This window comes from Meleagris gallopavo, chromosome 21, assembly GCF_905368555.1.
Source record: "Meleagris gallopavo chromosome 21, MGAL_WU_HG_1.1, whole genome shotgun sequence".
NCBI lineage: Eukaryota > Metazoa > Chordata > Aves > Galliformes > Phasianidae > Meleagris > Meleagris gallopavo.
Window position 1 is genome coordinate 6,775,011 of NC_139424.1, and position 13,642 is coordinate 6,788,652.

The window sequence follows — 13,642 nt, forward strand, 5'->3', positions numbered from 1 at the left end:
CTCACAAGGCTGGGCTGTGATCACAAACGTGGTAGGGAAAGGTGCAGGTCGACATCCTGCAATGCGGTGCTGAACTGCACGTGTATAGCTCTGGCTTGTGCAGAAACCTGAACGGCAACCCACTTTGCATTCACCACCGCTCTTTCTTTTTCCTACTTGGCCACATTCAGACCTCAGCAGCTACTTTGCTCTCCTAGCAGAGCACGTTTACAGATTACAGGCCCCAACTTTGGGCCCTGATCACGCATTCTTTCAGCAGCAGCACTGCAGACGAGACGAGCAACGCGGAATTTACTGCTTGCTTCATGACGGGTTTGCATAGCAGGGTTGTGTCTTTTTCCAGCCCAGCTGAACAGCGTTTCGGTGGAACGCTCCCAGCAGTCCCGAACCCGCGGCTCCCACCGCCGGCCACGAGGGGGCAGCAGCGCCACGCCCAGTGCCTCCCGCACCTCCCGCCCCGCGCAGAGCGGCCGCTTCCGGCCCACGTGGGTCGCACGGGCACATGGCCGCGGTGAGCGGGGCCGGCAGCGGTGCCCAGCGTGGGGAGGGACGGGACGGGACCGGAGCTGGGTTGGAGGGGCTGCGTCCGCACGCGGAGCCCGGGGCGGAGTGGGGCTGTACGGGATGGCAGGGGCTGGGGCTTCCCGCGGTCTTCTGACTGCTATGGAGTCTCCTACAGGGCTCCTCCGGCCTCCTGGCTGGATCTCTGCCGGTGCCTCCACCGTGAGGCTCCCCCGGAGCGGTTCACCTCCCTGCCGGGGGCCGTCTCTGCCTGAGTCTGAGCGCTGCGGGGCCGCTCCTACCCCGTACCGGCCCTGAATCCGCTGTCCCGCAGAGCATGGAGCCTGCAGGGGACGTGGAGCGGCTCCTGATCCAGTTCCGCGATGAGTCCGGCGAGCCGCTGGGCTCCCCCTTCGACGTGCCCGTCAGCATCACCCCGGACAAGCTGCAGCTGGTGTGCAACGCCCTCCTGCAGCAGGTGAGGCTGCCGGGCCCGGGGCGAACTTAGCTCCTGGTGCCCGGAGCCCTGCCACCTCTCCCGCAATTTCACCTCTAGGATGAGCCGGTGCCTTTGGCCTTCTTCTTCCACGATGCCGAGATCGTCGTTTCGCTGGAGAAGACCTTGGCAGGGCAGGCAGTGGAGACAGAGAAGGTTCTCGACATCATCTACCAGCCGCAGGCCGTGTTCAGGGTGCGGGCGGTGACGCGCTGCACCAGCTCCCTGGAGGGACACACCGAGGCCGTCATCTCCGTCGCCTTCAGCCCCACGGGAAAGTACGAGGCTCGGCTGCGGATGGGGCACGTCTCCATGGAGCAGCCACCAGGGCCCCGTGCTGATCCTGCTGTCCCTCCTGTCCCAGGTACCTGGCGAGCGGCTCTGGGGATACCACAGTCCGCTTCTGGGACCTCAGCACGGAGACGCCGCAGTTCACAGCCAAAGGTGGGTGCAGGGTGTCCTGGGAGGGCAGCTCCTCCCCAGTCGCACTCAAACAGGGCAGACCTTGTGTGCTGTGTGGGCTGGGACTGTCCTCCGAGGAATGGAGCAGCTCTTTTGCACTGAGTTGAGGAAAAGGAGGAAGAAGGTCTGGCCAGGAGCGACATAAAGGGTTTGCCCTGCTCTTGTCCCACTGTTGTGGCTGCTGCATCCAGGGATGTTGGGGACAGGTGGATGCAGCTCTCTGCTCACACTTGCTTGTGCTCTCTCTCCCAGGTCACAGGCACTGGGTGCTCAGCATCGCCTGGTCACCTGATGGCAAGAAGCTGGCCTCGGGCTGCAAAAACAGCCAGGTACGTCCATTAGTGCCCTGGCAGAGGGTCTGGATTGGTCAGCCGGGGGACCCTCCACAGCCATACAACCTATTAAGTGGGCCCCAGGGTATTAGCAATGAAGACTTGTTTTCGCTAGCAGCTAGGGGCAAGCAGGTGTCTCGTTGTTCAGGGCAGCGTTCCCAGTGTCCTGGAGAAGCTTTGCATGTAGGCACGTCACAGTGGTAGCGTGTGGTGTCTTTGAACTGGCCTGAGCCTCAGCTGTGCCAGGCAGCACTCTGTTGCCTTTGCAGAAGTCTCGCTGCGAGAGCCCTGCTGTCTTGTGGCAGACGCTTTTCCCTCTGTAGAGGAAAGAGGCCAGGATCTAGACGTGGTCCTTGGCAGACAGTTCCATCACGAGGGAGATGTCTGAAGCAAGAAGGGGTATCGCTTGGTCAAGCCAGTGTGGTTGTGTGTATGACCCAGACATGCAGCAGCAGCCTGTTTCACAGTCCTCCTGCTCAGACAGAGCCAAATTCCCTTTTACAGGAATGCTGGGAGGAGCCCTGCCCGAGTTATGGGGCAAAACTTGTGTGCTAAACATGCTTCCAGAAATGTCTCGGGAAGCAGGAGCAAGTGGGCACAATTAAAAGCAAGTCAGTAACTTGCTAATCTGCAGCAGGACGTTGGCTTGCTCTGACTTTTGAACAGCCTGGGAGTGAGGACAGCGGCCGCAGAGCTGCTGAGTGCTGCTGACCTGGGTTCACTGTCTGAGAAGCTGCCTTGTGAGGCCACTGTGATATGAGCCCAAAGAAACAAGCAGGTTCTGGCTTTAATCTAACCCAGGGAGCTGCTTGTTCTGTTTTCGTTGTTTCTCCGAGTTTCTTGCAGCATATGACTAATGCCTTGGCTCTTTTGATGAGCATTTACAGAGAGAGAAAAAGCAACAGAAAACCAGCATGTGTCCCACCCACAGAATCCGATAATAAGTAGCATTTAGCCCGCTCTGGCTTTCATCATGCTCTGCAAACATTCACCAACTCTCTGGCACAGGCTGTAGGGCTCAGGCTGGCTTTCTGGAGAGCTGGATTGCTTTTGGGCTGAGGCAGATATTTTTGTAGCAGCAGTATCTGAAGCAAAGAGGAAGGCAATCAGGTCTCATGCTTTGAGATGTCAGCTGATTGCAGCTGGGATCAGTAAAGGCATCCAGCTCTCCTGCTCCCCTCCCTTTCTGCTCTGTAAATCCCAAGACTGTGGATACCTATCATTTCTAAATGGAGCCCAAGCCATCCCTGGGATTCACATGACGTGTGGCCTGATGCAACCCTCTTGCTTCCTCTCTTGGGCAGATATTTCTCTGGGACCCAGCCACAGGCAATCAGATCGGCCGCGTCCTCACTGGCCATTCCAAATGGATCACGTGTCTGTGCTGGGAGCCGCTCCACATGTAAGTGAGGGGCCAGCCCAGCCTTCCTTCCTTCCCCTTTACTTTTAAGGCAAAGATGAGCTTGATCTTTAGGGCATTCCTCTTGTTTGCCTTTGTCCTGCTATGGTGTGCAGAGTGTGTTCAGAAGAAGTGGCTCACAAGGTGGGGCAGGAAAAATGCATCCAGCTCTGGAGTCCCAGCTGCTGCTTGCAGTTGAGCTGTGCTTCGGATTCCCTCAGCCTCCTATAAAAGTGAGACCTGTTGATGGGAACTGCTTAATATTTTCAGAGTGCTACAGAAACTGCCCATTGGAAGCAGGGAAGCCTGTGGACATGGAGCCTGAGCTCAGCCTTTGCAAAGTGCTGTCTTTCTGACGTCCTGCATCCTGATTGCATCTGTTTGTCGTGGGTGCTGATTAACTGTGCAAGCTCCTTATCCCAATCAGCTAAAGCTTTGTCTGGGAGAGATGAGTGGAGGGGGATAGTTGTAGCCAATAATCCAAGACATCATAGCAATGAAGGGGGGAAATAAAGGGAGGAGAGGGGAGAGGGGAAGGGTCCTGTAAGAGCAGAGTCCTGTAAATTGAATTTGCCAGTAGGAAATTCCAGCAAACAATTGGATTTGGAAAAACTGATTATAAAGGAGGATCAGGAAACGGAGATGGAGGAGATGCCCCTGCCAGGGCTTGACTTCCCTGTCTGCAGCTGGCTATACTCTGCTCAATTCCTACACAAAAGGATGGGTTGTGCTCTTCCTCAGCCCCTCATGCCATCGATGTGGTGGTGCTATCACTTGTTACTGCATCTCCTGACTGCTTGGCATAGTGCTGTGCTGCTCAGTTTTGCTTCTCCTTTGAGGACAGTTTATTGTCAGCAGCCAGCTAAAGAGAAACAAAGCTGGTGCTCTGGCAGCTCCCACTCCTGAGCACTGTGATGCAGCAGGAGGCAGTGAGTGTCTTTTTCCTACTGGGGCCAAAGTGCTGGTAGTTATAGGAGTCACTGCCCCAAGGAGGTGTGGGAACTGTTGCTGGTTTTGGAGCGAGTCATTAAAAAGGTGTTGATAAAAATGCTGTGCAAAGGACTGGGGGCCATTTGTTCCCCTGTTCTCACTGGGTGCTGGCCAGCAGCTTCCAGCTGTGTCCAGCTTGCTCTCCCTGAACTGTGAGGATGGACTTTTCAGCTCTGCATCACTTGGATAGCAGGCCAGCACATTTCCTGCTAGACACAAAGTATGGTGTAGACGAGATATTATACATGGTTTTGTTTCTGGTGGTCTGTGAAGTCTCCTTGCCCAGGAAAGGTGCCAGTTTGTGGTCTCCTCATAAGTGGGCTAAAGCTGCCTCCTGTAATAACAGAGTAATTACTCAAGACACAGGAGCCGAGTTTATACTAGATCAGTGCTTTCAGGGTGCAGCCCAACAGTTGGTTTGGAAGGATGCATCTGCCTGCTGTTCCTCTATCTGCAAAATCTGGCTGTCTGTAGCCCACTTCCTGACATCCCTCTGGTCTTAACCCAAAAGAGAAAGTTGTCTTTTATTGACATCTGGGCCCTTAAATCCTCTGGGGCTGATGCTGGGAGATCTTGTGGAGGAGATGCGTGCACTGTGCAAATGGATTTTGTCTTCTTTTTGCTCAGAAACCCAGAGTGCCGCTACCTGGCCAGTGCTTCCAAGGATGGCAGCATCCGCATCTGGGACACACTGATGGGCAGGTGTGACAAAATCCTCACGAGCCACACGCAGTCGGTGACTTGTGTGAAGTGGGGCGGCGATGGCTTGCTCTACTCCTCCTCCCAAGACAGAACTATCAAAGTGTGGAGAAGCCAGGATGTAAGTGGGGCAGGTAGCCCTATAACCTGCCAGCAAAGGGGGCTGGATGCAACTTTGCCTGCTCTTCCTGGCACAGGTTATAGTTGTCTGTCTGTCTTGCCTTTCCCTTTCTAAGTGGGTGGTTTTGTTTCTAGGGCATCCTCTGCCGCACCTTGCAAGGCCACGCTCACTGGGTGAACACCATGGCCCTCAGCACAGATTACGTTCTCCGCACTGGTGCCTTTGAGCCTGCTGAAGCCACCATCAACCCACAGGATATGAGTGGTTCCTGTAAGTGCAGCCTTATGTTGGAATGTGGAGGAGATGACAGGGAAACCTGATGTCTCTTCTTAGTGCTCATGAGCTGAAGCAATCTTGAAATCTAAGAGGAGACTCTGTGCTGATGTTGTTCATGCTGACAGCCATGACCTTTCTGGTGTGCATGGAGTTAAGCAGTCTGGGAGCTGGGAAGGCCATCTTGAGTTCAAGGCCACTCTGCTCCCAGAGAAATAGAGAAATAGGCTGAGCAGTCACAAACATGTCTGCTTGGCCTACAAAGACAGGGCCATATTTGACATCACAAGGTTATAAAGTTGCTTTTCCCCCAGCAGTATCCAGTCTCTCTTCTTACCCTTCTCCCTTTCTCTTTCTTCAAGTGGCAGAACTGAAGGACAAGGCACAGCAGAGGTATGATAAAGTCAGGGTAAGTCCCATTACAAAGTTTATCCTTGCTGTGGTTTATAACACTAGTGCTGGTGGAAGCAGTAAACATGCACAGTTGGCTGTTGACCCCAACGCTGGGTGTGTTTCCAAATGTTCCACAGCTGGCTTGTACAAAATTTGAGTTCTTTCATCCCTTTCTCAGGGCCAGGGACCAGAAAGGCTTGTCTCAGGTTCAGATGATTTCACACTGTTTCTTTGGAGGCCAGCAGAAGACAAGAAGCCACTGGAGAGAATGACAGGTCACCAGGCATTGATTAACCAAGTCCTCTTCTCACCAGACACCCGGATAATAGCCAGTGCTTCCTTTGACAAATCAATAAAGCTCTGGGAGGGCAGGACAGGAAAGTAAGTTTTTTTTGTTGTTGTTGTTCTGTTATAAAGATGGTGTTTGGGTCTGTGTGTGATGCACAGGTTATGCAGAGATCAGCAGCACCCCACTGTCATTGTCAGCAGCTCCCTGGCGTGTTCAGCATCTCCAAGATATTCTGTCTCTTTGCTCTACTGCTGTCACTCTCTGCCCTTGATAGGTCCCTTGTCTGGCTCCTCGTGTGTTGTATGGTCTTACTTGCTGGATGTATGTGGCTCTGCTTTTACCCAGCCACAGCACTGCACCCAAGTGGCACATGCTTTCTGCTGCAGGGATGGTTCTCTGGGGCAGGCATGGCTGTAGTGGGTTGGGATGTTCCACTTGACTGCTCTCCTGAAGACATGTGCACGTTGCACACTGTAGAGTGACCCAGTTTAAATTGTGCCAGGGAACAGCTTGTTCTGGATGATGGGAATTTATGTAGCTATGAGTGATGCTGTTGGTGTTTGGATGCCCCTGCAATCCAGCTTTTAACCTCCTGACAGAATATTGGTTAGCTTTATGGAGCGGCAGTCCTTCCATTGTTCTGTCTTTGTACCTACGATCTTTGGTTTTGTGTCAGTAATTTAGTGGTCTTTCTAAGCCTAGGCATGTTCCTGTTAAGCTAGAGAGAGGAAGGACACACCTGTACAGGGAGGCTGCAGCGTTGCCTGCTGGTGGTGGAGGACCTGAAGAGAAGAGCTTCTCCCCTACAAGGGTCTGAACCTGTCTGGGAAGGATTTAAGACTTACTGAGTGGATTCTGTATAGCAGTTAGCTGCCCTGTTCGTGCAGGAATGGAGTGTGCTAGATATCCTATGGCAGGGCTTGATTGCAGCTAGAAAACAATGATTCTATGATGAAAAAGCACGAAGGCAGCGCGAGTGGGTTTGAGACAAACCTGGGTGCCTGCTCCTCTAACCGCTTGGTCGTGCCACCTCTGCCTCAGGTACCTGACATCACTGAGAGGACATGTCTCAGCCGTATATCAGATCGCCTGGTCAGCCGACAGCCGCTTGCTGGTGAGTGGGAGCAGTGACAGCACACTGAAGGTCTGGAATGCTGAGACAAAGAAACTGGCCATTGATCTTCCCGGCCACGCAGATGAGGTGAGTATCCAATCAAGCTGGGGTATTGGAAGTGGAGATGACTGTTCTTTCCAGGACAGCAGGACTAATTGGGTCTCTCCTTATGCTAGGTTTTTGCGACAGATTGGAGCCCAGACGGACAGAGGGTAGCGAGTGGAGGGAAGGATAAGTGTTTACGGATGTAAGTAACCTTTGGTCCCGCAATAGAGGAACTCACAGCCACTCCACGTGTCCTTCAAAGCTGCAGTTTCCTTGCAGAGACTTGACAACTCTTTCTGTCTGCAGATGGCGTAGATAGGAGCAGCAACACGAAGCCACAAGTCCTGTCCTAAGCTGGCCTGCCCATCGACTCAATCTGCCTGGGAGATCTGCAAGGCGATGGACAACGGGGGCTGACCTGGACATGTCTCATTGTTCCTGTCAGCTGCTATCCCTCACGGACTCTTTCCTTATATTTATTTAAGGAAACTTTAATTTCTGTTCTTAGTAAGGGCTGTGCTTTGCAGGATCATTTTCCTCTGAGCATTACAAGAAGGAAATCTCATCTGCCTCCATCTCAGCCTCCTTTTTATTGACATTTCAGCCTTGTAGTAGCCTCACCTTTGAAAAGGAAAAGCATAGGGGTGGGGACATGTCATGCTCTTCCTTCCCGTGTGAAGAATCCTGCATGCAAGAAGGCTTTTGGTGGGAACAGAAAGTGTTGTCCTTGTGTGACCTTCAGAGAGGGAGGAGAGAAAAATACACCACATCATTACAGTGCAGAATTGTGCTCAGCTGTATGCCTGGGACAAAGATCTGCTGAGAACATGGTCTCAGGGCTTCTCGTTATTCCAGTAAGGTTTTGCCTTTTCACACGGCCCATTTACTCGTGAGCTGTGCCAAGCATTATCTGACAGTGATTCTCCACATCCACAGCAGCTAACTCATTTGCCCATCCATTCAGGCCTGAGCGCAACAGGCATCGGCTTCAAATTGCTGCAAGAGCTGCATAGAGTTTTCAGGTCTCAATGGCTCTTGGAAATGCAAAAATGAATCACTTGTGCTCTTGAACAGGGTGCTCGTTTCCCTTCTACTTCTGACTTGAGGAAGTAAAGAAGGGGTGGGGAGGGGGAAAGATGGAGCAGCATGTTGAGTTTCTTATGGCCCCTGTCCTGGGTATGAGCTTGATGGCAGGGCTGGGGCTGTCTCAGTAAATAGCAAAACTTACGTTGCACAGAGTTGGCTTTCTGGAATTTCTCAAGTGTATTTATTTGCCCAGTGGGCGAGAGGAATTCACACTATCAGTAATATATTTGTAAGCTTGTTTGTGAGCCTTTTTATGTCAATTCAGTGAAAATGATTAATAGAGAGTAGAGAATGTATTAGAGAATATACTGTCAGATTTCATTGCAGCAAGTCAGCGTGAAGACCAAAACATTCTGCATAGCTCTCATACTGTGGTTGATATCCAGTGATTACTGTGGCTCAGGAGTTTGTTTCCCAGTTGTAGAAAATGCATTTTAGAACTTTATTCCTGCTGACAGGATTGCTTTGGATAACTAAGAGAGGATTTTGCAATTATGACTATTTGCATCTCTGCAAGTGTTCAGGTCAGCAAAAGACTGGAACAAAATGCTACATGTTTAGTATGACTGAAAACATGAGTTGTAGTTCCTTTTGTTGTATCATTTGACTCTATCTTATGGGAAGAACTCAATATCCTGTACTGTTCTTTCATTCATATGCTTCCTCTAGCAGATTCTCGCTGGAAGTGAAGGCCATGTTGTGTCCATCTGTGTAAACAAAACCCTTCAAAATTTGCTAAGGGAAAAGGGTAGGGCAGAGGGTGATGTAAAACTATAGCTGATAATTCTGCCCCATCCAGACTAATGTGCCCTTTGGAAGGAGGGGAGCATGCTTGTAGCTGGCAGAGCTCCTATCACTGCCAAGAAGTCTGTATGCAGTTTCATAGGGGAAACAACTCTTCTTTTTGCGGCCAGCTCTGTCTTTGTCCCCTATGTTGACTTGCTGAAAGTGGTACCTTCTGCTGTTCTTTCTGTGGAAAGAGCATTGTTCTCTGCCTCCTCTAGCAAGGAACCGTACAAGGTTGCTATGCCCCACAGATCCACAGTGTGTTTTGTGTTAGAAGTGGTGATTTATCCAACTTGGGGGAGATGTTTCTGCCTGCAGGGACAGGCTTGGTTGTGTTTGCTCTGTTGTCCTCCCTTCCAAACCAAAGCCATTGCTTTGCCCCCTGGCCACGCTCCTGACCTAGGTTAGTTCCTGCCATCCTTTCAGAGTCCAATTCTATGCTATTTGGCACAAAACAGAGCCTGACTAAAACTCACCTCCTCAGTGGTAACGCAAAAAGCTTTTCCAAAGCAAAATGAGAACTCTTGAAAAGAGGGCCTGCAAGTTTACACCAAAATATGCCATCTCAGTCTTAACTGTTTTTTGACCTAATAGCGGGTAGATTTTGAATTATACCATGTGATGAATTTACATGTAGACCAAACAGTATTTTCCTATCTAAACAGCTGCTCCTATTTCTATCATTTATACAGTACCAGCCTTCATGCATTCTAAGTGCTGGCCCATTTCCAGCTGCATTCCCAAGCAATCCCATAACACTCCTCCCAGTTTTGTTTGAAAGCAAGATTTCCTGGGCTTTGCTCTGCAGTTTACTGACTTCTCTTACGTGCTGGGAAACAGCTGCTGCCTTTCCCTTCAGGGCAGCTGCTTTCTGGCAGGTCACAAAGTAGCACTTGGTCATTCTTGCTCCTTTGATGACTAGAGCTTTGATTAGCTAATTTTTAGAATTGCAGTTGCAGGTTTGTGTTGGTAGTGTTGTTAATGGGGAAGACGTTACTTTTTGTTGAAGGACAAACCTAGAATGTAGGCTTGAGCTCTTTGCTTTGTACATGCTCAGAGAGCCACCTTCCACTTAGAAAAAATATACCATAATACCTGACGTTTTCAAACACCGTATGATACTGGCACATACTGAATTCACTCCAGTTTTGCCCAGGTTTCTTATTAATTGTACCACTCACATGTGCTTACCAGAAGGACGTTATTTTTCACTGATACTGTAAGAATAGTTTCAAGCACATCTAGCTGACACAGTGCTTCTTCCCACAGAGCCCTCTGACACTTTCTCCTTTAAAAGCTGTGATAGCTCAGCTTATGCCACCACTAATATTGTTTGAAATCCCCAATAGGAGGACAGTGGTGATAAGGACAGGGAAGCATGCCAGTCCTCTGAGAAAGGTTTACCCATTTTGATTGACTTCCTAGGTAATAGGAGAGAAGGAGAAGGAAGGAGAGAAGAAAACAGTGAGGCACGTGGAGTGAAGTAGGCTGCCTGGGTTAGAGCTGTGTGGAGTAGGATGGCGATGGGATCCTATCTCTTGGATGTAGATTTAGATAAGTGGGGCCTTGAACATCCTTCTGAAAGTTGTTCTCAGGGCTGTGTGTTCTGCTTACCCAGGCAGGAACGCTGGCTAAGTGGTGTACAAGTTGTGCTCTTCAGTTCTTGGTTCCTCCCAACTACACATTCATGTTCTCCTCGACTCAGCTGATTTCTTGATTATTGTCCCAGATCAGTAATTTAATTTCCATGTGCATACTGATTGCCTGGGGAGAGATGAAAAAAAAAATAATAATTCTTTTGAACAGGAAGAAAATTAACATCATCTTTATTGTATGTTAGGAAAGGCAGTCTTCTCTCTGCTTCTTGTTGGGACAGCCTGGGCACCATTCAGGTAGTGTTTCTCTCTCAGAAATGGCTGTTTTTGATGTGTGGCAGAAAAGGGCTTACAGTAAAGATCATTAGTGCTTTTGAGGGTAAAAGGAGTTATGGAAACTCAGAACAGTGATTTCTGTATAGTGCTTTAATCTGGCAGGAATTCCTCACGTTTCCCTTGTGTATTCAGACAAGCAACTTGAAAGGTGCTATCTCCTTCCCAGATCTTTGCCTCTTGTGATCAGGAGTCCCAGCCCACATCTGAGGGGCTAATTTGGTCAAATCAATGTATTGCAGCCAGGGAAGAGCCACAAACGCATTTCCAGTAATGTTATTTTATGTTTTCTTTTCCTTGACCCTGTAAGCTGGTTGTCCTTGCTGAGCTGCAGCTAGCTGGTGGGCTGTACAAATGTGCTCCTGCTATCACACAGTATGATATTAAAGAAATAAACTCAGCATGCAACTCTTTGTGCTTTTGAAGAATCTCTGTGGTCTGTCTGACCACAATGCTGGTGCCCATTGCCTGGCCATGCTTTTTGAGTGCAGCGGATAATTTATTGTCCTGCTGCATGGCTTGTCAGAGCAGAACAGTGCATCCCTCTGAGTGCTGCAGGGCTGCTGCCGCCTGTTAGTGCTAAATGGTGAATATCTGTGTGTATTCCATGGGGGGAGGAGGAGCAGTGCCATCCCTGCGGGTTATTGTGCACTGCTCTCCCAACATCTCCAGTAATTAAGCTCCCTTTAGGAGAGGTGGGCAATTACAGTTGGCTCCACATCCATCCTCTTTCAGCAGCAAAAGCAAGTGAAGGTGCTGTTTGTAAATAGGTTTGCTGTAGTCTGATAGCACCAGAAATGTTGATAGCTAGAAACTCTCCCAGAGACTAATTGAAGATCCAGTTCAAATGAGTCACCTGTATGCAAATCTCACAGCCCTTCAGATCCTGGTCAAGTCTCAATGCTACACCAATGTATTTAGTTATTCAGTCAAACCTCCTTGCTGCTCCTTGCTGTTTTGTCCTTGCTGTGCTAAAACAAACCTGCTTGAGGCCTCCAGCCTGATTATGAGGACAAAAGGACGGCAGACATGCTGCTATCAAAGGGAGATATGCCTCATTTTTTAAATGTAATGCAGAGTGGGTGGCTTAGAAATTCCTACAGTAGCTTTCTCGGGTCAAAAGGGGTCTTTCTAAAATTTTTTTAATATTTTGTAAAAAATGCAACTTGTGAGTTAGACTTTGGGGTGAAGACGCGTGCTGATACTGGGAGAATTGATACTGAATGTGAGAATCAGAGAATGGCAGAAAACAGCCAGTTCTGAAAGAAATCATTTTCTGAGTCAGGATATTTAACACATTGAGACTTGTGGATTTTTTTAACTGGTTTTAAAGGGGAATTGCGAATACATGCTAGAAAGCGTTTGTGTTACTACCAACACCTTAATTTATGATTAACTTGGAATATTTTTACATCTCATTTATTCCTTCCACATTGATGTTCTGAGCAGCTGAAATGACTTGGTCAGATTCACTTTTTGTTTATTTGTTTGTTAGGTTAGTGCCACAAAGGAATCTTGCTGAGAACTTCAGAAAATTAAAGTGGGATTTGGTCTTGAGGGTTTGTTAAAGTCCTTTACTTCTCTGTGGCAAAAACAGTCTTATGATCCCTCTGATGCCTCTATATAACATTTAGAGCTTATAATGTCCTTTATAAAGCTGTCAATATTCCCCCCAAAAATATATGTTTTTTATCCGGGTCCATTGCCTCTAGAGAAGTCTTTAACTGTGGAGATTTTGACATGGCACACTGCTCCCGTAGTTCTTGGTTTTGAGTTACAGTAAGCACGGTGAGATACAAAGAATAATGAGAGAAATGGATGCCATATCCTTGGAGGCATTCAAGGCCAGGCTGGATGTGGCTCTAGGCAGCCTGGTCTGGTGATTGGCAACCCTGCACATAGCAGGGGGGTTGAAACCAGATGATCATTGTGGTCCTTTTCAACCCAGCCCATTCTATGATTCTATGAAATAACTGCATAACGCTGCTCGGTCACTATTTCCATCTAGCAGCACTGAGCACAGACCTTTTATCATGGGAATGCTGAGCTCTGACCTTGCGGGATCACACAGGCACTGTGTGGTGCCTGTAACCGAGTGCAGCCAAATGTACCACAGCAAAACCCAAGGCACTCTGTGTGGCCAGGAGGGTTAATCATTGTATGGAGACCAGAGCGCCAGCGGGATTGGGGCAGATGGGGACATCTGGGAGGCCTGAAACGGCTCATACATGTGAAAGCTGGGTGCTGAGGTGGCACAGGGGACAACAGAGGGAAAGGAAGTGAAAGCAACGAGGAATGGAAGCAAAGGAGCATAGTTATGTGGAGCTGGAGGTGAAGGTCAAAGGCTCCGTGTGACTGGTGCGTGCTGGTGGTGGTTTTTAATATTTGAACGTGTTGCTGTAAGCGGCCCAAGGCTGAAAGTGCTGTGAGGCAAACTAGCGGCTGTAAAAGGAGCGAGCAACCAGAGGAGTGTCTTTGCCTGATAGCATTTACGTTTATTAGCATTTTTCCTGCACGTTCTCTCTCCGTTTAAGCTCCATGGGTTAGGCCTGACGCGGTGTGGCTTCCCGAGGCAGCAGGGCCGCGCTCCTAACTGCCGTGCTTCTTCACAGAACCCCGCTCCTCTCCCACCGGCCCCTCAGCTTCGTCCTGCCGCAGGTGGGGCTGAAGCGGCCGAAGGGAAATGTAAGCCGCTTTAAAAGCCGCTTCTGTGCACGGGGAGGGGGTT

The 13,642-nt window shown here is 49.6% G+C and overlaps 1 protein-coding gene across 2 annotated transcripts; it reads left to right on the forward strand.

Annotated features, from left to right (window-relative positions):
- The first annotated feature begins 398 nt into the window (after window positions 1-398).
- On the forward strand, window positions 399-8,799 carry NLE1 (notchless homolog 1). Of its 2 annotated transcripts, none has more exons than XM_085240691.1 (13): window positions 399-511; window positions 836-979; window positions 1,058-1,275; window positions 1,362-1,441; window positions 1,712-1,788; window positions 3,096-3,193; window positions 4,808-5,000; window positions 5,135-5,270; window positions 5,636-5,682; window positions 5,845-6,047; window positions 6,997-7,156; window positions 7,246-7,316; window positions 7,421-8,799. In XM_085240691.1, the coding sequence occupies exons 1-13, from the start codon at window positions 503-505 to the stop codon at window positions 7,431-7,433; spliced, it is 1,449 nt and encodes a 482-aa protein (XP_085096817.1). In that variant the 5' UTR covers window positions 399-502; the 3' UTR covers window positions 7,434-8,799. The 2 variants fall into 2 exon arrangements, with proteins under 2 accessions (XP_085096817.1, XP_085096818.1); XM_085240692.1 differs by having other exon boundaries at window positions 454-511; window positions 680-979.
- The last annotated feature ends 4,843 nt before the right edge of the window (window positions 8,800-13,642 follow it).

Coding starts and splice junctions, on each gene's coding strand:
- NLE1 (XM_085240691.1), top strand. Junction 6,048..6,996: donor TGGGAGGGCAGGACAGGAAA/GTAAGTTTTTTT, acceptor CCTCTGCCTCAG/GTACCTGACATCACTGAGAG. Junction 7,157..7,245: donor TTCCCGGCCACGCAGATGAG/GTGAGTATCCAA, acceptor TCCTTATGCTAG/GTTTTTGCGACAGATTGGAG.